The 24348-nt window shown below is 42.2% G+C and overlaps 1 protein-coding gene across 4 annotated transcripts in view; it reads right to left on the bottom strand.

Moving 5' to 3' along the window:
• ST7 (suppression of tumorigenicity 7) overlaps positions 1-24037 on the bottom strand; it is a 253601-nt gene extending 229564 nt beyond the window's left edge. For all 4 annotated transcript variants that reach the window (XM_029233721.1, XM_029233723.1, XM_029233720.1 and 1 more), the window contains exon 1: positions 23836-24037. In XM_029233721.1, coding sequence (XP_029089554.1) covers positions 23836-23986 — 151 coding nt within the window. In that variant the 5' untranslated portion in view covers positions 23987-24037. The remainder of the gene's footprint in view (positions 1-23835) is intronic.
• Between the last annotated feature and the right edge of the window lie 311 nt (positions 24038-24348).

The following is a 24348-nucleotide window of genomic DNA, read 5'->3' as shown; positions in this document are numbered from 1 at the left end:
TGCCCATGGCCTCCTATCCCTCAGCCACATCCTGGCTTCATGGGGACTTCCTCAGAACCCAGTAAGAGGCCTACGGATGAAAAATACCAAGCCCGTTTAGATGGCTCTATATAACACACTCACACTCGGTCACAGTTTCTAACCCTTCTTTGGAGTGCCTCTGAGGATAAGGAAGAAGAGAGATTCTTTAGGTGGGCAGAATGTCAAATACTACATCTATTCACTCTGTAAGAAGAGAAGGCTGAGGCTCAGAATCTATATAAATCTCTGGACAGTGGCTAATGTCCTGCTGAATAAGCAAGGACTTGAAAGGAGTAATACTAAAGGATTGGGGGCAAGGAGGTTGGAGCTTAGGGAGTGTGGACTATTTGAAAGGGCTCGGAGGATGAAGATTCGCACACGAATTCTCAGTAAAGGGCCCATCTGCAAGGGAAGACCTTAAACATCCTTCTCCATCACCTTTGCTGGTTCCTCCTCTTTTTCCCAACCTCTTGAAATGGGAAAGCCTCGGAACTCAGTCTAGAACTTTTTCTCTTCTCTATACTCACTCTCTCAGTAATCTTATCTAATCTCATGGCTTTAAATACTACCTATAAACTATGTCCGAAATCTCTCTCTCCCTATCTCCAGACTCAAACATCCAACTACCTACCTGACATCTCCATTTGAATGTCTGAATATCTCCAACTTAACACATCCAAAACTAGTCTTTCCCCAAAACCTGCTCCGTCCCCTCAAACGAGCCTTCCCCATTTCATTTGATGCCTACTGGGATGGGTATATGGATGCTCTCTCCAAGAAATCTGATATTTAGCAGTGTTTTTTTAAAAAACTGAAGTAGTTGACATTCATTCATTCTGACAGTGACATATGAGATAACTATCCATTGGTTCCTGCTACCTAGATCCCTGGAGACGTGCTATATTTTGTCCTCTCTGAAATCTAGTTCTTCAGCTTTTCATTAGATTCTGAACATTTTCACTTTCCCTTAAATTGGTCAGGCTCAGTTTCTGCTGCAACTAAAACCCCATACTGGGTATAACCACCAGTTCTCAGCTCACTGACTCTGCTTTACTACCGACGACTCCCCATTTGCCACCAAACCCTGTCCTCACTACTCCTTTCTACTTATAGTGAAGATGAAAAAGCAAAGTTATCCCACTTTCAATTATAACAGACTCTAATCACACATGCCCAGAACCGTTCTCTATGTTATCTGAGAAATTCTAAAAATTAAAATTATCTTTCACCAAAGTATTTGTTCCCAAACTGGTTATGTCCAGCTATTCATGGAAAACACAATGAGTAGGAAATCTCTAACAGGATTCCCCCTACAGCTCATCTAAAGAAGTCCTGTACCACAAATTCTAACAATCCCTTCCTCTGATCCCACACAATCTCTATTATAGCAGCTAACCTCAGCCAAACACAATTAATTATTCATGACTTCATGAAAGGAAAGGACCATGGGTCTCCTCATTTCTGTATCCCCGTGTAAGGCAGGCTTGATAAGTATTGGTTGAATTAGATCAGAAAGCAATATAGAAAATGCTTCACAGTTTTAAAGCAATCACCGTACTTCAAATGATATGCACTCTGAGCTGAATATGATGTTAAATTATCTGCTGCTAACATATCTGAGGATGAACTGTCTGCTAAGTCTTTCTGATCATACTGAAAAATCAAGAGAGACTTATATATGGGCTCACAAAGTGCTTATTATTTTGATATTTCTAACTAATTCATGAATTAGCCTAGGTAAAATTTTATGTACATCTCAAAAATAAGAATACCATATTTACTCACCTAATTCCTCCCATCTCATTACTTTTTTAATAAATGTCTTATGTTTAAATTTGGGAATTATATGGATAAAGAGAATGATCTAAAAGAACTTTTAAGTCCCCAAAATTTCTGCTCCTAACCTCTAGTTTAACCTAAAAAATATCTAATCAACAGGATGAACATGAGTATCAATACCACATATACAACTCTCCAAGGTATTGAGATGTGTTTTCCCCCGAATAATATAACTTTAGATAGGAAAGCCTCACAAATGCGTGAACAAGCACCATCTAGTGGCAAAAAGAATTACTCCAGATAAAGAGATCATGGACAGCAGAGCTAAATGAAATTACTACCAAAATCTAAATCATGGACATTTGTTGTTCAGGACCCAATTCCTTTAAAATGTTTAATAACCATGTGGCTAATAATCAAGGGTAATACCAGTTTTAAGGTAAGACTAAATGGTCAGGGCTTCCCTGGTGGCGCAGTGGTTAAGAATCCGCCTGCCAATGCAGGGGACACGAGTTCGATGCTTGGTCCAGGAAAGATCCCACATGCCGTGGAGCAACTAAGCCCGTGTGCCACAACTACTGAAGCTTGCACGCCTAGAGCCCGTGCTCCACAACAAGAGAAGACACCGCAATGAGAAGTCCGCGCACCACAACGAAGAGTAGCCCCCGCTCACCGCAACTAGAGAAAGCCCGCGTGCAGCAATGCAGCCAAAAATTAATTAATTAATATAAAAAATTTTTTTAAATTAAATGGTCATTAGGACAGTCCAGGTTCAGCTGTTTTAACACTCAAACGTGAAGTGGAAGGTAGTTAACGAACGGCTGCATCGGGCACCCACACTGCAATGTGTTGGGCACATTTACATACGCTACATCTCATTTAATCCCCACAGCAGCCCAGTAAGGAAGTTACTAAAGTCTCCCCTGTGCAAATGAGGAAGCCAAATCTAAGATATTAAGGAACTTAAGTCATACAAACAGAAGTGATGAAGTCACCTCCCCATCCACTGCTTGTCTAACTATAACTGGGTCCTTGGGGAAAAAAAAAAAGTAATACAACAGATGAAGTGTATACAAATCCACTCAGCACTTAGTTTAGGCCACATAAAACTGACTCCAACATAGAAAAGAGAGATGTGCTGTTGGATGACAGATAATCCCTCAGACTTTGAGACTAATCAGACGGCAAAGGGACAAAGCCCATCTTAGTCCTGAACACACGTGAAGTGTAGCAGAAAGTTCATGGGCTTTGGTGTCAGGCCTAAGTACAAACCAGTGTTACAAACTAATATTAACGGAGGGTCTCCCATGCAGCAGAGCCCAGAGCTGGGGCTGGAGACACAAAGGTGCCCCAGCAGACATGACCTGCTCTCACAGAGCCTACAGTCCTGCCCTTGAAAAACTTCTAGCCTAGAAGAGAAGATGACAGACAAGTGGGTCCTTCTCGCACGCTGGGAGAGGCTACTTAATCCATAACCTGGTTTGGAAGAAAAAGGAGGAGCTTCTTAGAATTTTTTTTTTTAATTGCACAAAGATTGGCCCCTTCACAAGAGAGGCCTTTACACATGATGGATCACAACTTTCAATTTTTTCTTCTCTCTCTCTCTCTTCTCCCTTCTCCTCTCCTCTCGTCTTTCTCTCTCATGTACATGAATATGTGCAAACTGGGGCTTGAATTCAAACTTCTTCTTTTCAGGAGACATTCCCTTTGGAACAAGGTTCAGTTCTCCAGGGCCTTACATCTTTGCAGATTTAGATAAATTCCATTTTAAGAATTGAAGGATATAACAAATAGATGATGGCATAGCTTAATGGAAGAGGACAAACCAGGTCTATTGAAATCTAGGTCTGTCGTAACTGATTAACAGATTATTTGGATCTTTTTTCTTAAAAGGTAAGAAGAAGGGAGGTAAACAATCATAGAGTTTGGCCCACCTCTTCTCTTTCTCCTCCTAAATAATTCCATGCTAAACTCATAGGGAGGGCCAAGCAAAGTGGGCCTCTGCTGGGGTGGCAAACACAGTGTGGGGGGGGGGGGGGGGCAGCAGCACAGAGGCCCAGAGCAGGGTGAGGAGCTCATCCACGCATGGGAACACCTCTGCTTGGGGTGTCAGAGCCCAAGCAGAGTCAGGAGGGCATAAGAAAAGGGAGTGGCCCCAAATGTGATGTCAGAGCTGAATGGTGAGAGGAAGCCATCCCCCTGCGGGGAGTGGGGAGGAACGTAGAGGTATTGGGTGTTAGAATCCAAACAGGATGAGCAGGGCCTTTGAGGTCTTCTCAGCATGTGGTTTCATAACCCAAGTATGTCAGAGTCAGAGTAAGGTGAGAAGGAATGTTAAGAGATACTGGTACATACAGATATATTGAGCAAACAGAAAGTATATTAAGGATAGTGGGACCCAGGTTTCTCACCGTCAGTGAAGAAACAGATATGGAAAGAAAACTGGAATGAACCCTGGAGGGATTAGAATGGAATCTGAGGTATCAATGTGAATTCATGATTTCAAGAGAGCTAGATAGGGAATAAATAGATATAAAGAAATATACATGTAAATGTGCCTATCTCTATCTGTATCTATCTATCTATCTATCTATCTATACATATATTCCCTTGCTCTGTCGTCTGAGAGGGCTGGGAGAAGCAAAACGCCAATAAGCAATAAGCACACCTTGTGCCCAGATCTTGGCTTCTAAATATTTGTCTCCACTAAAAGGAAAAAGGGAGTCTTAGAGAAACTGCTGATTCTAAGGCTGGAGCAGGTAAAGCACAAGCTGAGACTGGAACATCTTAGAAAGTAATCAAGTTCTCAAAGAATGACAGGGACATGTCAAAAGGATACAGAAACCCACTTGAAGGGCCAAATCTGGGACAGGTTGAGTATCGAAATAATAATAGTGATAGTAACAAATTATAGCTCACTGAATAAAACAGGAAACCAGGAGTCCACACTGATACAAAGAAATAAATGAATACACTGAAAGTCTGATCAAGAATTTATGTAATTTCAAAGCTCTTCTCCACAAAATACATACTAACTACAATAGGAGTAAAAATAACTTTACAGCAGCAAATCCTTGCAGACGCAAGGATTCAAAGGATCAAAATGAGCATCGTCATTAATGGGACAAATAAAAATCATGAGCTACCTGACAGGATGCAATGAGAAAAACACAGCATTGCTACTGTGATATTCTGGCCAAGGTACATACATAACCTGCACTTAATCATGAAGAACCATTAGGCAAACCCAAATTGAAGGGTGTTCTACAAAATAACTGGCATGTATTCATCAAAAATATCCAGGTCACGAAAGTCAAGGAAAAACTGAGGAACTGTTCCAGACTAAAGAGGTCTAAAGAGACACAGCAACTAAATGTAACGCATGATTGCAAATGATCCTTTTGCTATGAAGCACATTATTGGAACCACTGGTGAGACTTGAGTAGTGCCTGAGAACTAGATGGTAGTACTGTACGAATTTCTGATTAATTAAACTGATTATAATTAGTAGAATCAATTTATTTTGATGATTTTACCGTGGTTATATAGGAGAACACCTTTGTTTGTAGGAAATACTAAGGAAAGTGTAGGAAATCACATCAGCAATGTCCTCTCTAGTGGTTCTGGAAGAAAAAAAAAACCTGTACTGACTTTCGACTTCTCTGTAAATTTAAGATTATTTTAAAATAAAAATTTTAGTCAACAAAAAGTGAATCAGAAGTGCTAGAGGGGCCTCCATATTGACTGTCAGTTGTTCCTTGTGACCAGCATCAAATAAAAGGGCTCGGCTTCCAGAGGAACATACACTGTTGGGGAGAAGACTGAGAGCCCCCAGAGTTCAGGGGCTGACAGGCCTGGATGTACCATAAGTAGGAGTAAGACTCTGGAAGGAAAGGTCAAGGTCCTCAGGAAACACAGGACAAGGAGGTCAAGGAGCCAATGGGATATATAGGTTATGTGGGGCACTTAGAATTGGGGGTTTGGGGAACCATTTGGAATCAGTAAACTATAGGTGTCATCCAGTCTCCATGATAAAAAAAAAGTGAGGAATTTTTAAAGTGATTAAGATGACAATACATGAAGTAAAGTATATTTTGAGTGGAGCGCATAATATGAAGGTTAGTACTGAGTATCAAGCTAGAAAGGTTCACCAGGGCTAATGGAAGAAGGCCTAGAATATTAGATTTAGATGTCTCCATTTTATTTACTAGGCAACAGGAAGACATTAAAGGATCTGAAAGCGAAATCCCAGTATGGAGGATAGATTAGGAGAGATTAGAGGCAGGAAGATCATTTGGGAGATTATTGTAATAAGATTATAAAGGCTGAAATAAAGATAGAAGTAGGAATTGAAGGGTGATTCATGAGGCACTAAAATTTGACAGGATTTGTCAACTAAATACATGTAAAGGAAATAACAGATGAAGATTATTACGAGCCTTGCAAGTGGTGCGATCCTTCAGAGAAATTGAGCTCTGCTGGGAGGAAGAGAAGGAAGAGAGCTAGTGATCTGTATCTCAATGAAAATATCCAATAGGCCACTGAAAATGCAAACCTGGAAGCTGAGATGGGGGCAGAAAAGAAATAGAGACTTGAGTTTCATCTACATGAGATTACTGAAGGGTACAGCATGAGAAAAGAAAATTGAAAAACAGAACCTTTAGAAATGCCTCTTGTTAGGAAAAAGAAACTCTTTTAAAAAAATGGTTCAAGGAGGCAGAGAAAAGTGCCTTATGCTAGGCTAGGCATTTTCCATTTGCCCCTCCAGCTTACTTCCCACCTTCCTCACTCTACCCTCTGGCTCTGGTTGGTTCATCCAACGGGAGACCCCAACAAGGGATTCAGAGCGTGGGCAGGGAATAGGGGAAGGACATTCTTCCCCGGCTCCCAATGTACAGCTTCACCTCAGAGTCACAAGTTGGCCCTGGCTCTCTATGGAAGGCCACAGCCTTCTGCAGGGCTATCTCTCCAGGTTCCAGTAACTGCTGCTTCCCCTTGTCCCTTCAGGCCTGCAGGTGGTAATGGCTCCCTGCTGCTGCTAGCTCCAAAGTAGTACACTACCCTTTATTATCAATAAAATATCCCTTTTTATTTTCCTGCCCACATCTTTGTTTATTAAAATTTTCTCAATTAACAATCTGAGTGTATGATATGTTTCCTGCTGGGACCTTCATTAACATAGTGCCCTTATCTCTGCCAGCGATAGTTATATTCATGATATACATCAAAGCATTTAATTTCCCCCACTCAAAATCCTTATACAATGTTCTAGTCTAGGATCTAGTCTAGCCTTTTCTGAGAGGTAATTGGTCCATTCTATTTTTGGTCTCCTCTGTTGCCTTCCGAGATGCTGGCTTCTAAGACATCAGGACTGGGATTCATCCTCACTAACCCCTGTGATAGCTGGGCCTCCAAGAAAAAGCAGATCTGAAGGCATCAGAAAACCTCACACCTACAGATCAGGAAGCAGCCTTTCCCTTCCCTGGCAAGAGACATGCTGTTCCATGTATACTGACCCAGCCTCCCCGACCTACTGTTTCTCTCTTTGAAGACTGCCAACAGCCAGTAAGTGTACCTGTCTTACCAAAAGATGTGAGGATGGCCAGAAGGGGCGAAGGAATGACTCAACTAAGCTCTTGGCACCAAAAACTAACCTTTCTCTGCTTACCTAACAGAATAAAATGTGTTGATGCTGAAGAATATAGCAAGTCACCGACCACTAGCCTGTCAAAGGGAATCCTGACATCGCCAGCCCATCTACTGAAACCGCAGCCTCAAGATTAAAACCTCATTACCATTCAGGATTTGGTGCCCCAGTCAGCTACACTCCAGATTAAAATCAATACTCTAGGACCAAGCCAAGCAGGCATGATGGCCCTGATGTAGCTGCAGTGAGGACAACTGTGCAAAGGTATTTAAGGGGTGGGGGATGCGGGGGAGGGATTCACCAAAACTAAGCCGTGGGAGTTCTAAAAATCACACTTAAAAGTGAAAGAATCACACAGAAAAGACCTGAACATGTGAGTATCAAGTCACGTAAGAATGTGCTATTCTGGGGACCTCCCTAGTGGTCCAGTGGTTAGGACTCCGTGCTTCCACTGCAGGGGGCGCAGGTTCAGTTCCTGGTCGGGGAACCAAGAGCCCGCATGCTGTGCAGTGCAGCAAAAAAAAAAAGTGCTATTCCAGCAGGAAAGGGTATACCAATCCCTGATGAAGAGGCGGCTTTTCTCCCACCTGTAAAAGAAACATATTCCACATACTATTGTAGAACAGACCTGCCTTGGCAATACCAAGCCTTAGCAGTCCCACAGAAACCAGGAGTGTCTCAATGGCTGTCTCTTTGAAGGCCCTGCCTCCTTTCCATATTTTTTCTAAAGGATGGCTCCTGGCCATGGGGCTGCTGGGGCAAAAGGAAGAACTGGGTACACCCCTAGAGCCCCAAACCAGCCTTCCCTTCCTTGTGTGACAGCACAAAAGGCATTAATGGTGGCCTATGCATAGACGTCCTCACTCTGTCCACAGCCTGCCAAAGAAAATCCAAATCAATACTCTACCCAGATCTTCACTCTACCAGCCTCAAAATCCAAGAGACTCTCCTAGTCCACTGTCCCCAGGCTTTCTGTGATGCAGAATAAAAAATGGGCAGAGAAGCACTAGACCTAAGAGACAAGAGAGGACCTGAGACAGTAGAAAGAGAGAAAAGGGCTATTGAAGAGTCACTCTCTGCAAGAAAACACTGAGGCTGAAGAGAGTAAGGAGAGTAAAAGTCCTGGCTGACTGGGAACAGGAGAAAGAACAAAGGGCAGGGTGATATATGAGGAACAGCAGACAAAGCAGACACTAGAAATGCACTGGGGTTATGAATTGTATCTCCATTAAGAAATAACAGTATAGAATGAAATTTCTTTCCACTCATTTTTGTTATTGTTGTCAGTAATGGCCTGTGCTTCTCTAAAAACACCACCATTCTAGGACTAACCTGTCTGATCCAGCATAAATGGGATTATATGTATTGGGTCGGCCAAAAGTTTCGTTTGTTTTCTTCCATAAGATGGCTCTAGAAGCGCTTAGTTGTCTTTAACTTCATTCGAAACAATTTTGTTAAACTGTAAGTGACAGCTGTCACATCAGTGTGCATTTTAAAAAAAGACATCAAAATTGGTGAATTTTTGTGTAGCCATTTTAACATTGAAGATGGAAGAAAAAAAGCAACATTTTCAGCATATTATGCTTTATTATTTCAAGAAAGGTAAAAACTCAACTGAAACACATAAATAGTTTTGTGCAGTGTTTGGAGAAGGTGCTGTGACTGATCAAACATGTCAAAAGTGGTTTGTGAAGTTTCGTGTTGGAGATTACCACTGGACAATGCTCCACAGACGGGCAGACCAGTTGAAGTTGACAGCGATCAAATCGAGACATTAATTGAGAACAATCAACATTATACCATGCGGGAGATAGCTGACATACTCAAAATATCCAGATCAAGTGCTGAAAATCATTTGCACCAGCTTGGTTATGTTAATCGCTTTGATGCTTGGGTTCCACATAAGTTAAGTGAAAAAAACCTCCTTGACCGTATTTCCACTTGCAATTCTCCATTGAAACATAATGAAAATGTTCCGTTTTTAAAACAAATTGTGACGGGCGATAAAAAGTGGATACTGTACAATAATGTGGAATGGAAGAGATCGTGGGGCAAGCGAAATGAACCACCATCAACCACACCAAAGGCCAGTCTTCATCCAAAGAAGGTGATGTTGTGTATATGGTGGGATTGGAAAGGAGTCCTCTATTATACAGAGCTCCTTCTGGAAAACAAAATGATTAATTCCAACAAATACTGCTCTCAGTTAGACCAACTGAAAGCAGCACTTGACGAAAAGCGTCCAGAATTAGTCAACAGAAAACGTATACTCTTCCATCAGGATAGCGCAAGACTGCGTGTTTCTTTGCTGACCAGGCAAAAACTGTTACAGCTTGGCTGGGAAGTTCTGATTCATCCACTATATTCACCAGACATTGCACCTTCAGATATCCATTTATTTCGGTCTTTACAATATTCTCTTAATGGAGAAAATTTCAATTCCCTGAAAGACTGTAAAAGGCACCTGGACCAGTTCTTTGCTCAAAAAGATAAATAGTTTTGGGAAGATGGAATTACGAAGTTGCCTGAAAAATGGCAGAAGGTAGTGGAACAAAACGGTGAATACATTGTCCAATAAACTTCTTGGTGAAAATGAAAAATGTGTCTTTTTTTTTTTTTAATGAAAAGTCAAAGGAACTTTTTGGCCCACCCAATACAAGGCAGAAACTCTGTGGGTGCCTTTCTTCCTCCCCACGCCTCTCTCACCTGGATGGAGTCCACCGGTAAGCGCTGCCTCCAGATGGAGCAGTGCCAGTAAAGAGGAAGCACTCTTCCCAGAGAAACACCCCAGAAATCCGTTTACTGAAACTCACAACAGCAGCATATTCTGTAATAACCAGTCACATTTTCAAAAGAGTAGTTTGGAATACATAGCGTATACCCGACTTACTAAATGGATTCAACAGAATTAGATTACTAAGTAGAAAGAAAATTGTAAATGCACCATGTCCACAGAATCATAATGTCAGAACTAAAAGGGTCTTTCAGAAACAGAGTATAGGGCTTCCCTGGTGGTGCAGTGGTTAAGAATCCGCCTGCCAGTGCAGGGGACACGGGTTCAAGCCCTGGTCCAGGAAGATCACACATGCCACGGGGCAACTAAGCCCGTGCACCACAACTACCGAGCCTGCACTCTAGAACCCACGAGCCACAACTATTGAAGCCTGCACGCCTAGAGCCCATGCTCCACAACAAAAGAAGCCACTGCAATGAGAAGCCCACGCACGGCAATGAAGAGCAGCCCCCGCTCAACGCAACCAGAGAAAGCCCACATGCAGCAACAAAGACCCAACACAGCCAAAAATAAATAAATTTATTTTAAAAAAGAGTATAGACATTTTTAATATTCTTCAGAATATCTGACATCATGTAAGCAAAAGAATAGAAATTGGTTGCCAGAGTTTGTAACTAATTACAACCATCATAATCTCATATTTTTGTTTTCATCACAAAAAGATTTTATTATTCTTATTAACTGACTTTATAGTGGAAGAAAAACTAATCTTTAAAAACAAGTATATAGTAAATATTTTGAATAGACATATACAATTGGAAATGCAAATTAAAATAACAATATGTCATTTGGCATGCATCAAACTAGCAAAAATGTTGAAGTCTGGTAACATCAAGATCTTGAAGATGCTGAGAAATAGAAGCTTGCATACATGACTGGTAGAGTATATAATGGTACAACCATTGTAGTAAACTGAATCATTGGTCATAATTCTTCATACCCTCCTTGTATTGGAATTATGATCCACAACTTTTCCAGATGGCTCTGCAGAATAAGCAGAGTATACTTCCCTACCCCACAGATGTTGGGCTTATGACTTGCTCTCACCAATGGAAAGTAGGCAGAAGTGACAGAGAAGGAGACAGTAGGCCAGTTCTAGATATGACCCACATGAGGTTTTACATATTTCCTACCCCACAGATGTTGGGCTTATGACTTGCTCTCACCAATGGAAAGTAGGCAGAAGTGACAGAGAAGGAGACAGTAGGCCAGTTCTAGATATGACCCACATGAGGTTTTACATATTTCCACTTGCCTTCTTTTTGCTCTTGCCATGTTGCATGAGAAGATTGGGTAGCTATTTGTCCAACAGAATGAGAGACGTGGAGCAGACCTGAATCCGACCTTAACCTAATCTGTAGCCTGGAGCCCGGAGCCTGGAGCCCGATGTCTGGAGTCAGGAATCCAGCCAAGCACATTTGAGTTGCAACAGGGAAAAATAAACACTTATTGTTTTTTTGGTTTGTTTTTTTTTTTTTGCTGTACGCAGGCCTCTCACTGTTGTGGCCTCTCCCATTGCGGAGCACAGGCTCCGGATGTGCAGGCTCAGTGGCCATGGCTCACGGGCCCAGCCGCTTCGCGGCATGTGGGATCTTCCCGGACCGGGCCACGAACCCGCGTCCCCTGCATCGGCAGGCGGACTCTCAACCACTGCGCCACCAGGGAAGCCCCGAACACTTGTTGTTTTAAGCCACTAAGTTTTGAAGTGTTTTTTTGTTTTGTTTTGTTTTATGTAGCATTACTGCAGCAATCTCTGACTAATACAATCATATGTAAATTAATCTGGAAATATCCAGTAAAACTGAAGACGCTGATATGGCTAAGGAAGGGACACTTCCAAATATATGCCCTACAGCAGTGGTTCTCAGTCCAATCAGATCTAACACCTTTTATAAAAACTAATTTTAAACACCCTCTTTCTATCCTATAACAAACTTAATAATCTACCTACTCTCACACATAAATTTCAAAAATAACCAATATAATATCCTAACCCTAATATAAAGAAGAAGTAAACAGAACACAATTTGTAATCAAGGGCAGGATAAGGGATAAGGCGAGCAAGGCACTCAGGGTATAAAATTTAAGGCAAAGTCATGCAAATGCTGAAGCTGCACCTGCAGGACTGAGAGAGAGTAGCTCCTTAAATTCTGCACCCAGGCACCTCACATGCCTCACTCTGTCCCTGTTTAAAATAATACAATTGTATTCAGAATGCAAATGTTTTCATGACTTTGGTAAAACATTTAATGAAGTAGACAGACACTTGTACCCTTACATAGCATCACCATGAATGCAACAACTACCAATGCAGGCCGATACAAGTATGTCATATTAGCGACTCAGATACTACAAATGGTATTGCTATTGGAGTCCTGAGTTTCCAAAATGGTGAACAATTCTTGGTGAAGTTCTTCCTTGCTATAGCAAGCTCTGAATAAACAGCCTTTACTTATTCCTTTTGGGTGGTCTCTGTTTATTTTTACAAAGGGAAGCAAAACTTCACTCCAGAAGCATGGGCTGTGCAAAGTGACTTCCATTTTAATAGTACAGTATTTGAAGGGGAGAGGGGAGTAGCTTTACAGTGTAGAACTTGACAAACACTAAACCACCTCAGTCAGGTGATCAAGGTCAACATCAACAGTGACAAATCAAATTGATGGTATGTACCCATGATATGTAATGAAAATGGTGTTTTACCTCTGTGGTCCTCCCTCCCCAAATCCATAATCCCAGAAAAATCATGAGAAAAACTCCTGACATATCCCAGTTCAGGAAGAGTCTACAAAACACCTAACCAATACTCCTCAAAACTATCAAGGTCATCAAAAACCAGAAAAATATGAAACCCTGTCACAGCCAAAAGAAGTCTAAGGAGACATGACAACAATGTAGTGTGGTATACTGGATGGAATCCTGGAACATAGTAAAAGGACATTTGGTAAAAACTAAGGAAATCTGAATGATATATAGACTTCAATTAAAAATGATGTGTCACAGATGAATTTATCTATGAAACAGAAACAGACTCACAGCCATAGAGAACAGACTTGTGGTTGCCATGGGAAAGGGGAGGTGCGGGAGGGATGGACTGGGAGTTTGGGAGTAGCAAATGCAAACTATTAACATATATATATTCAGACATATATATCTGAATCATTTGCTGTAAACCAGAAACTAACACAACATTGTAAATCAACTATACTTCAATAAAATAATTTTTAAAAAATGATGTGTCAATATTGGTTCCTTAATTGAAACAAATGTACCATAATAATGTAAGATATTAGTAATAGGGGAAACTGGATGTTAGGTATATGGGAACTCTCTGTACTATTTTAGTAATCTTCTATAAATCTAAAAGGATTCTACAAAATATAGTTTGTATATTTATGTTAAAAATAGAGAAATAGGGCTTCCCTGGTGGCGCAGTGGTTGAGAGTCCACCTGCCGATGTAGGGGATGTGGGTTCGTGCCTCGGTCCGGGAATATCCCACATGCCGCGGAGCGGCGAGGCCCGTGAGCCATGGCCGCTGAGCCTGCGCGTCCGGAGCCTGTGCTCCGCAACGGGAGAGGCCACAACAGTGAGAGGCCCGCGTACCGGTAAAAAAAAAAAAAAAAAAAAAAAAAGATTAATCTATACTACTGTTTTTCTTGAATAATATCCTGCATGACTGCTCCTGTCTACAATTAATTTTCTGCCCTTTTGGAAAAGCATTGTTTTAGGATAATTAATTCACTTGAAAACTGACAAGTAACAATATAATTTGGGGTTTTAAAAAATCTTGTCAAAAGTTCATTATATTTTCAGTAAATCATAGAACTATTTTAACATTCTCCTATCCAACTCAAGGGCAGAACATCAAAAATCAATTATCAAACTAACCACTGTGTGCTATTCCTAATATGTTTGTTTCCTCCTTTGTCTTTCCTAAATTCAGTTTTCATTATAAGATTTAAATTTAAAAACTCCCAAAAAAACAGAAGATGGTTTCACAGGTGAATTCTACCAAACATTTAGAGAAGAGTTAACGCCTATCCTCCTCAAACTATTCCAAAAACCTGCAGAGCAAGGAACACTTCCAAACTCATTCTTTGAGGCCAACATCACCCTGACACCAAAACCGTACAAAGGAGATTGGTTCAAGATGGCAGAGTAGAAGGACATGCTCTCACTCCCTCTTGCGAGAACACTGGAATCACAACTAACTGCTGAACAATCATTGACAGGAAGACACTGGAACTCACCAAAAAAGATACCCAACATCCAAAGCAAAGGAGAAGCCACAATGAGATGGTAGGAGGGGCGCAATCACAGTAAAATCAAATCCCATAACTGCTGGGTGGGTGACTCACAAACTGGAGAACACTTATACCACAGAAGTCCACACACTGGAGTGAAGGTTCTAAGCCCCACGTCAGGCTTACGAATCTTGGGGTCTGTCAACAGGAGGAGGAATTCCTAGAGAATCAGACTTTGAAGGCTAGCGGGATTTGATTGCAGGACTTAGACAGGACTGGGGGAAAAAGAGACTCCACTCTCAGAGGGCACACACAAAGTAGTGTGCACATCGGGACCCAGGGGAAGGAGCAGTGACCCCACAGAGACTGAACCAGACCTACCTACCAGTGTCGGAGGGTCTCCTGCAGAGGTGGAGGGTGGCTCGGTCTCACCGTGAGGACAAGGACACTGGCAGCAGAAGTTCTGGGAAGTACTCCTTGGCGTGAGCCCTCCCAAAGCCGGCCATTAGCCCCACCAAAGAGCCTGGGTAGGCTCCAGTGTTGGGTCGCCTCAGGCCAAACAACCAGTAGGCAGGGGACCCAGCCCCACCCATTAGCAGACAAGCGGATTAAAGTTTTACTGAGCTCTGCTCACCAGAGCAACAGCCAGCTCTACCCACCACCAGTCCCTCCCATCAGGAAACTTACACAAGCCTCTTAGATAGCCTCATCCACTAGAGGACAGACAACAGAAGCAAGAATTACAATCCTGCAGCCTGTGGGAAAAAAACCACATTCACAGAAAGACAAACAAGATGAAAAGGCAGAGGGCTATGTACCAGATGAAGGAACAAGATAACACTCCAGAAAAACAACTAAATGAAGTGGAGATAGGCAACCTTCCAGAAAAAGAATTCAGAATGATAGTGAAGATGATCCAAGACCTCAGAAAAAGAATGGAGACAAAGATCAAGAAGATGCAAGAAATGTTTAACAAAGATCTAGAAGAATTAAAGAACAAACAAACAGAGATGGACAATACAATAACTGAAATGAAAAATACACTAGAAGGAATCAATAGCAAAATAAATGAGGCAGAAGAACGGATAAGTGACCTGGAAGACAGAATGGTGGAATTCACTGCTGCCAGAACAGAATAAAGAAAAAAGAATGAAAATAAATGAAGACAGCCTAAGAGACCTCTGGGAAAACATTAAATGCAACAATATTCGCATTATAGGGGTCCCAGAAGGAGAAGAGAGAGAGAAATGACCAGAGAAAATATTTGAAGAGATTATAGTCAAAAACTTCCCTAAAATGGGAAAGGAAATAGCCACACATGTCCAGGAAGTGCAGAGAGTCCCATACAGGATAAACCTAAGTAGAAACATGCCGAGACACATAGTAATCAAACTGGCAAAAATTAAAGACAAAGAAAAATTATTGAAACCAGCAAGGGAAGAGTGACAAATAATATACAGGGGAACCCCCATAAGGTTAACAGCTGATTTCTCAGCAGAAGCTTTACAAGCCAGAAGGGAGTGGCATGATATACTTAAAGTGATGAAAGGGAAGAACCTACAACCAAGATTACTCTACCCAGCAAGGATCTCATTCAGATTAGATGGAGAAATCAAAAGCTTTACGGACAAGCAAAAGCTAAGAGAAATCAGCACTACCAAACCAGCTCTACAACAAATGCTGAAGGAACTTCTCTAAGTGGGAAACACAAGAGAAGAAGAGGACCTACAAAAACAAACCCAAAACAATTAAGAAAATGGTCATAGGAACATACATATCGATAATTAAACGTGAATGGATTAAATGCTCCAAGCAAAAGACACAGGCATGCTGAATGGAAACAAAAACAAGATCCATATATATGCTGCCTACAAGAGACCCACTTCAGACCTAGGGACACATACAGACTGAAAGTGAGGGGATGGAAAAAGATATTCCATGCAAATGGAAATCAAAAGAAAGCTGGAGTAGCAATACTCATATCAGATAAAATAGACATTAAAATAAAGAACGTTACAAAAGACAAGGAAGGACACTACATAATGATCAAGGGATCAATCCAAGAAGAAGATATAACAATTATAAATATATATGCACCCAACATAGGAGCACCTCAATACATAAGGCAACTGCTAACAGCTATAAAAGTGGAAATCAACAGTAACACAATAATAGTGCGGGACTTTAACACCTCACTGACACCAATGGACAGATCATCCAAACAGAAAATTAATAAGGAAACACAAGCGTTAAATGACACAATAGACCAGATATATTTAATTGATATTTATAGGACATTCCATCCAAAAACAACAGAACACACTTTCTTCTCAAGTGCACATGGAACATTCTCCAGGATAGATCACATCTTGGGTCACAAATCAAGCCTCAGTAAATTTAAGAAAACTGAAATCATATCAAGCATCTTTTCTGACCACAAAGCTAGGAGATTAGAAATCAATTACAGGGAAAAGAATGTAAAAAACACAAACACAGGGGGGCTAAACAACACTTTACTAAAAAACCAAGAGATCACTGAAGAAATCAAAGAGGAAATCAAAAAATACCTAGTGACAAATGACAATGAAAACATGACAGTCCAAAAGCTATGGGATGTGGCAAAAGCAGTTCTAAGAGGGAAGTTTATAGCTATACAAGCCTACCTCAAGAAACAAGAAAAATCTCAAATAAACAATCTAACCTTACACCTAAAGGAACTAGAGAAAGAAGAACAAACAAAACCCAAAGTTAGCAGAAGGAAAGAAATCATAAAGATCAGAGCAGAAATAAATGAAATAGAAACAAAGAAAACAATAGCAAAGATCAATAAAACTAAAAGCTGGTTCTTTGAGAAGATAAACAAAACTGATAAACCAGACTCATCAAGAAAAAGAGGGAGAGGATTCAAATCAATAAAATCAGAAATGAAAAAGGAGAAGTTACAACAGACACTGCAGAAATACAAAGCATCCTGAGAGACTACTACAAGCAACTCTATGCCAATAAAATGGACAACCTAGAAGAAATGGACAAATTCTTAGAAAGGTATAACTTCCAAGACTGAACCAGGAAGAAATAGAAAATATGAACAGACCAATCACAAGTAATGAAATTGAAACTGTGATTAAAAATCTTCCAACAAAGAAAAGTCCAGGATCACCTGGCTTCACAGGTGAATTCTATGAAACATTTAGAGAAGAGCTAACACCCATCCTTCTCAAACTCTTCCAAAAAATTGCAGAGGAAGGAACACTCCCAAACTCATTCTATGAGGCCACCACCATCCTGATACCAAAACCAGACAAAGATACTACAAAAAAAGAAAATTACAGACCAATATCACTGATGAATATAGATGCAAAAATCCTCAACAAAATACTAGAAAACAGAATCCACCAACACATTAAAAGGATCATACACCATGATCAAGTGGGATTTATCCCAGGGATGCAAGGATTCTTCAATATATGCAAATCAATCAATGTGATAAACCATATTAACAAATTGAAGAATAAAACCATATGGTCATCTTAATAGATGCAGAAAAAGGTTTTGACAAAATTCGACATCCATTTATGATAAATCTCTCTAGAAAGTGGGCAAAGAGGGAACCTACTTCAACATAATAAAGGCCATATACGACAAACCCACAGCAAACATCATTCTCAATGGTAAAAAACTAAAAGCATTTCTTCTAAGATCAGGAACAAGACAAGGATGTCCACTCTCACCACTATTATTCAACATAGTTTTGGATGTCCTAGCCATGGCAAACAGAGAAGAAAAAGAAATAAAAGGAATCCAAATTGGAAAATAAGAAGTAAAACTGTCACTGTTTGCAGATGACATGATACTATACATAGAGAATCCTAAAGATGCCACAAGAAAACTGCTAGAGCTAATCAATGAATTTGGCAAAGTAGCAGGATACAAAATTAATGCACAGAAATCTCTTGCATTCCTATACACTAATGATGAAAAATCTGAAAGAGAAATTAAGGAAACACTTCCATTTACCATTGCAACAAAAAGGATAAAATACCTAGGAATAAACCTATCTAGGGAGACAAAAGGCCTGTATGCAGAAAACTGTAAGACACTGATGAAAGAAATTAAAGATGATATGAACAGATGAAGAGATATACCATATTCTTCGATTGGAAGAATCAATATTGTGAAAATGACTACACTACCCAAAGCAATCTACAGATTCAATGCAATCCCTATCAAATTATCAATGGCATTTTTTACAGAGCTAGAACAAAAAATTTTACAATTTGTACGGAGGCACAAAAGTCCCCAAAAAGCCAAAGCAGTCTTGAGGGAAAAAACGGAGCTGGCAGAATCAGGCTTCCGGACTTCAGACTATACTACAAAGCTACAGTAATCAAGGCAATATGGTACTGGCCCAAAAACAGAAATATAGATCAATGGAACAAGATAGAAGGCCCAGAGATAAACCCACGCACTTATGGTCAACTAATCTATGACAAAGGAGGCAAGGATATATAATGGAGAAAAGACAGTCTATTCAATAAGTGGTGCTGGGAAAACTGGACAGCTACATGTGAAAGAATGAAATTAGAACACTCCCCAACACCATACACAAAAATAAACTCAAAATGGATTACAGATCTAAATGTAAGACTGGGCTCTAGAAAACTCTTAGAGGAACACATAGGAAGAACACTCTTTGACATAAATCACAGCAAGATCTTTTTTGATCCACCTCCGAGAGTAATGAAAATAAAAATAAGCAAATGGGACCTAATGAAACTTCAAAGCTTTTGCACAGCAAAGGAAACCATAAAGAAGACAAAAAGACAGCCCTCACACTGGGAGAAAATAGTTGCAAACGAATCAATGGACAAAGGAGTCACCTCCAAAATATATAAATTTGCAGCTCAATATTAAAAAAAAATGCAGCTCAATATTAAAAAAACAAACAACCCAATCCAAAAATGGGCAGAAGGGCTTCCCTGGTGGCGCAGTGGTTGAGAGTCTGCCTGCCGATGCAGGGAACACGGGTTCGTGCCCTGGTCTGGGAAGATCCCACATGCCGCGGAGCGGCTGGGCCCGTGAGCCATGGCCGCTGAGCCTGCGCGTCCCGAGCCTGTGCTCCGCAACTGGAGACGCCCCAACAGTGAGAGGCCCGCATACCGCAAAAAAAAAAAAGAAAAAGGGCAGAAGACCTAAATAGACATTTCTCCAAAGAAGACATACAGATGGCCAAGAAGCACATGAAAAGCTGCTCAACATCACTAATTATTAGAGAAATGCAAATCAAAACTACAATGAGGTATCACTTCACACCAGTTAGAATGGGCATCATCAGAAAATCTACAAACAACAAATGCTGGAGAGGGAGTGGAGAAAAGGGAACCCTCTTGCACTGTTGGTGGGAATGTAAATTGATACAACCACTATGGAGAACAGTATGGAGGTTCCTTAAAAAAATGAAAAATAGAACTACCATATGACCCAGCAATCCCACTACTAGGCATATACCCAAAGAAAAGCATAATTCAAAAAGACACATGCACCCCAACGTTCATTGCAGCACTATTTACAATAGCCAGGTCATGGAAGCAACCTAAATGCCCATCGACAGACAAATGGATAAAGAAGATGTGGTACATATATACAATGGAATATTACTCAGCCATAAAAAGGAACAAAATTGGGTCATTTGTAGAGACGTGGATGCATCTAGAGACTGTCATACAGAGTGAAGTAAGTCAGAAAGAGAAAAACAAATACCGTATATTAACGCATATATGTGGAACCTAGAAAAATGGTACAGGTGAACCGTTTTGCAGGGCAGAAATTGAGACACAGATGTAGAGAACAAACGTATGGACACCAAGGGGGGAAAGCAGCAGGGGGTGGTGGTGGTGGTGTGATGAATTGGGAGATTGGGATTGACATGTATACACTGATGTGTATAAAATTGATGACTAATAAGAACCTGCTGTATAAAAAAATAAATAGAATAAAGTTCAAAAATTAAAAAAAAAATAAGAAAACCATACAAAGATATCACAAAAAAAGGAAATTACAGGCCAATATCACTGATGAAGATAGACGCAAAAATCCTCAACAAAATACTAGCAAAGCAAATCCAACAATACGTTAAAAGGATCATACACCATGATCAGGTAGAATTTATCCCAGGAATGCAAGGATTTTTCAATATCTGCAAGTCAGTCAATAGTGTCAGCTTCCCTAAGGAAGGAGGCCTGGGCCACCCACAGCTTCCGAAAAGCAGCTCTAGATTCAACAGCCTCTCCAGGGACATGTGCTTTCATCATCACAGGAAGAGGCAAACACCATAGCACTTAGAAACAGCAAAATTAGTCCCATTAGAACCCATTTAGATCTCCCTGAAAGGACAAGTTCCACCATAGGAGGGTCCAACGTCCCCTTCTCCCCTTACCTTCTCACAGAAGTGGCAGAGAGAGATGTACTCTCTGTGTGCTTCTCCTTTGCCTTCTTTTATGACTAAAATATAGGTAAAACCACACTGAAAACAGAAGTCCAGCATCACTGGGGTAAATAGTCTCAGGTTCCCTCTATCACGTGTCTGATGAGATTCAGCCCAGACGGCCTGAATCTCATACCTCGTCTTCATATTTCCTCTATCTCTTAGAAGCCCAAATGAGAAATGACCCTAATGCAAATTAACAAAGGTGTTTGTGAGAAATACTAGATTTAAAGTTGCTGGGAGAGGACCTAACAATTTTCTTCCTTAAAAATTACACATATTGGGACTTCCCTGGTGGTGCAGTGGTCAAGACTTCGCACTCCCAATGCAGGGGGCCCGGGTTCGATCCCTGGTCAGGGACTAAATCCCGAATGCTGCAACTAAAAGATTCCCTCATGCCCCAACTAAAGATTCCGCATGCCACAACTAAAGATCCCGCATGTGGCAAAGAAGATCCCAAGACCCGCAACTAAGACCCGGGGAGGCCAAATAAATAAATATATATTTTTTAAAATTACACATATTACCAGTAGGTATTTTGCTTCTTGCCTGTTCTGTATAAAGCATTGGTATGTGGCACGTATGGGCACATGCACACATATACACACGTAGATGATTATTTAACCTACTTTAAGAAAATGTAGTAGTACAAATGTGTGTTCTGAAATAAAAATTTTAAATGTGTATTAAATGAGAAACGTTCACAATTTTTAAACCTTACAATGAATTTTTTGGGAGAAAAAAATCAAACCCCCTTACCAATAAATATAAGACTCCATGGCCTCATATATTCAAGCAACTTCTTAAGATAACAAAACTTTGGGGACTTTCCCAGTGGTCCAGTGGTTAAGACCCTGCCTTCCAATGCAGGGCACCCGGTTTCCATCCCTGATTGGGGAACTAAGATCCCACATGGAACTAAGACCCCACATGCTGCGAGGTGAAGGTATCTTAGAGATATATTTGCCAAAGGCAAGGAAACCAAAAGCAAGGAAGAATACTCTGATAAGCAACCACTCTAACAGATGCAAAAGCCAGAAAGCCATCATCACTAGGATGACTGCATCCAAGGGCTGAGCAGCTCCTATAAAAATGGCAAGATGATTCTAGGGTGCAGAGTCCTATCTGCACCCCAGGAGTACCATCCCAAGGGATACTATGAAACAAATGTGAATATGAACATGAGTTCAAGTTAAAGAAATCAAGGTATATGAGGTCTAGTATTTAAAAGCACAAGTAGGGGCTCCCCTGGTGGCGTAGTGGTTAAGAATCCGCCTGCCAATGCAGGGGACATGGGTTCAAGCCCTGCTCCGGGAAGATCCCACATGCCGCAGAGCAACTAAGCCTGTGCGCCATAACTACTGAGCCTACAATCTAGAGCCCGCACGCCACAACTACTGAACCCGCGTGCCACAACTACTGATGCCCGCACACCTAGAGCCCGTGCTCTGCAACAAGAGAAGCCACCGCAATGAGAAGCCCGCACACCACAAAGAGTAGCCCGCGCTCACCGCAACTAGAGAAAGCCCACACGCAGCAACGAAGACCCAATGCAGCCAAAAATAAATTAATTTAAAAAATAAATAAAAGCACACGTACCTAACAAAATGACTACATTATCTCATACATTCTAAAAATTGTTTTAGTGCAGTTAACAACACAGAGGAAAATGCATTTCCAGACCCCTGACTCCCGGAGTATGTAAATCACACATTAGGTAGAATACATATGCATTCATTCAAGAATGTAAGGATTTCCCAAATTACTGTGAAATTTTAAAAAAGAAAAGACCTTTCTAACGAGTCGCACAACTATTTCCAGACTTCAAGAACTGTAACCCTTCCTGCAAAATATACTTTGTGTTTTTGATTTGTCTCCGGAGTGTCACTGTTGGTGTGAGTTTTCTCTGTGGTTGTTTTTTAATGATTCAGTTGTCTGGTTGCAAGTTTAAGATCCTGTTTAATTACCTTATGCACTTACGACCGTGGAGAGGACACACGGCGGGGCTCACTTCTTAGCATGTGGAGCTTTATCTAAGATCCTGAACATGACTAGTTATCAACGCCTTATGCAGACGGGGAGAAGGGAGAGAGAAGGGCTAAGACCATTTAAAACCAACATAAATTCCAGATTTCCTATCTCTCCTTTTGTCCCTTTGACATTCCGTCTGGTAACCTGACACGTCATCCATAGCCCTGATAGTACCTTCGAGAAACCCTCTCCCCATCTAAAAGAGACACCTCTTCCCCCGCAACTCAGGGGGCTCACAGGCGGGCAGTCCCGGCCCCAGGTGCGGGGTCGACTCCTTCTGGGGTTTTCGCCGCTGGTCACCCCTGAGCAGTACCCTCACGGGGGCGCCCGCGACCGGCCGAGTCGCGCCGGGATCTGGAGGCACGCCTCGTCCGACTACACTTCGGACGCTCTGCACCCGCAGCCGACAGCGTGTTTGGAAGGACACGGTACAAATCTGAGGAGCCCTCGGGGTTCACGCGCAGACAGCCAAGGGGGCGTACGCGGGGACTCCCTCCCTCCCGACCTCCGTCTCCTCTGTCGCCGCCCGACGAGCACGTCGGGCGCAGGAGCGGCAGCCGCCGGTCAGGCCCGCCTGCCGGCGCGGCTCCTCCTCCGCGGGGTCGCCGGGCCGCGGAGCCGCGAAGGCCGCCAGGCGCCTTCGCACAACCCCGTCTACCCCGCCCGCCGAGGCGCGGCGTCCTTGGCGGGTGGCCGCGGGCATCCGGTGCGCGGGACCCGGCGCGTCCTCGAGCGCGCGCCCGGCCGCCCCCGCTGGCCGCGGCCCCGGGCGAGTTGCACTAACTTTCCGGGGCGGGGGAGGGGCGAGCGCCGCGGGCCCGGCTGCCCGGGCCTTACCTGTGCTCAAATTGTCGTTGATTTTCAAGGGCACCCGCAGGATGTAGACCAGGAAGAGGACGATGAAGAACCATACGGTCCAGAGATAAGTCCAAGACCAAACTATGCAGGACTTGAGCTGCTCCAGAAAGCCCGTGCCCGCTTCAGCCATTTTTCCGGCGCTGCTCTCTGCTGCCGCGGCTCTCGGTGTCTGCAGGGATGATTCACCGGCCCGGAGGCGCCGCTCGCGCCGCCGCCGCCGTCGCCGCCGCCGCGGCCCCGGCGCCCCCGAAGCTCGCCCGCCGCCCGGGACGCGGGCGCGGCGGGAAATCGCGCGCGGGTCGCGGGCGCGCTTGCCTTTTTTTCCCAGCCTTAATGCTAACTCTCTGAAGGCCCCTACAAGTGGCCTTCGTGGAAGGATCACGTGGCCTTTGCCCCTCACGTTCTGATGCCATTTATATTATGCTAATATTTAGAAAGACAAGCCAAGTGGCGCGCTGAGGGAAACTCTCGACATATGTTGAGAGTTTCCTG

This window comes from Monodon monoceros, unplaced genomic scaffold, assembly GCF_005190385.1.
Source record: "Monodon monoceros isolate NGI ecotype Baffin Bay Population unplaced genomic scaffold, NGI_Narwhal_1 Super_Scaffold_2, whole genome shotgun sequence".
Lineage (NCBI taxonomy): Eukaryota > Metazoa > Chordata > Mammalia > Artiodactyla > Monodontidae > Monodon > Monodon monoceros.
This window is presented reverse-complemented; position numbering and strand designations above follow the sequence as displayed.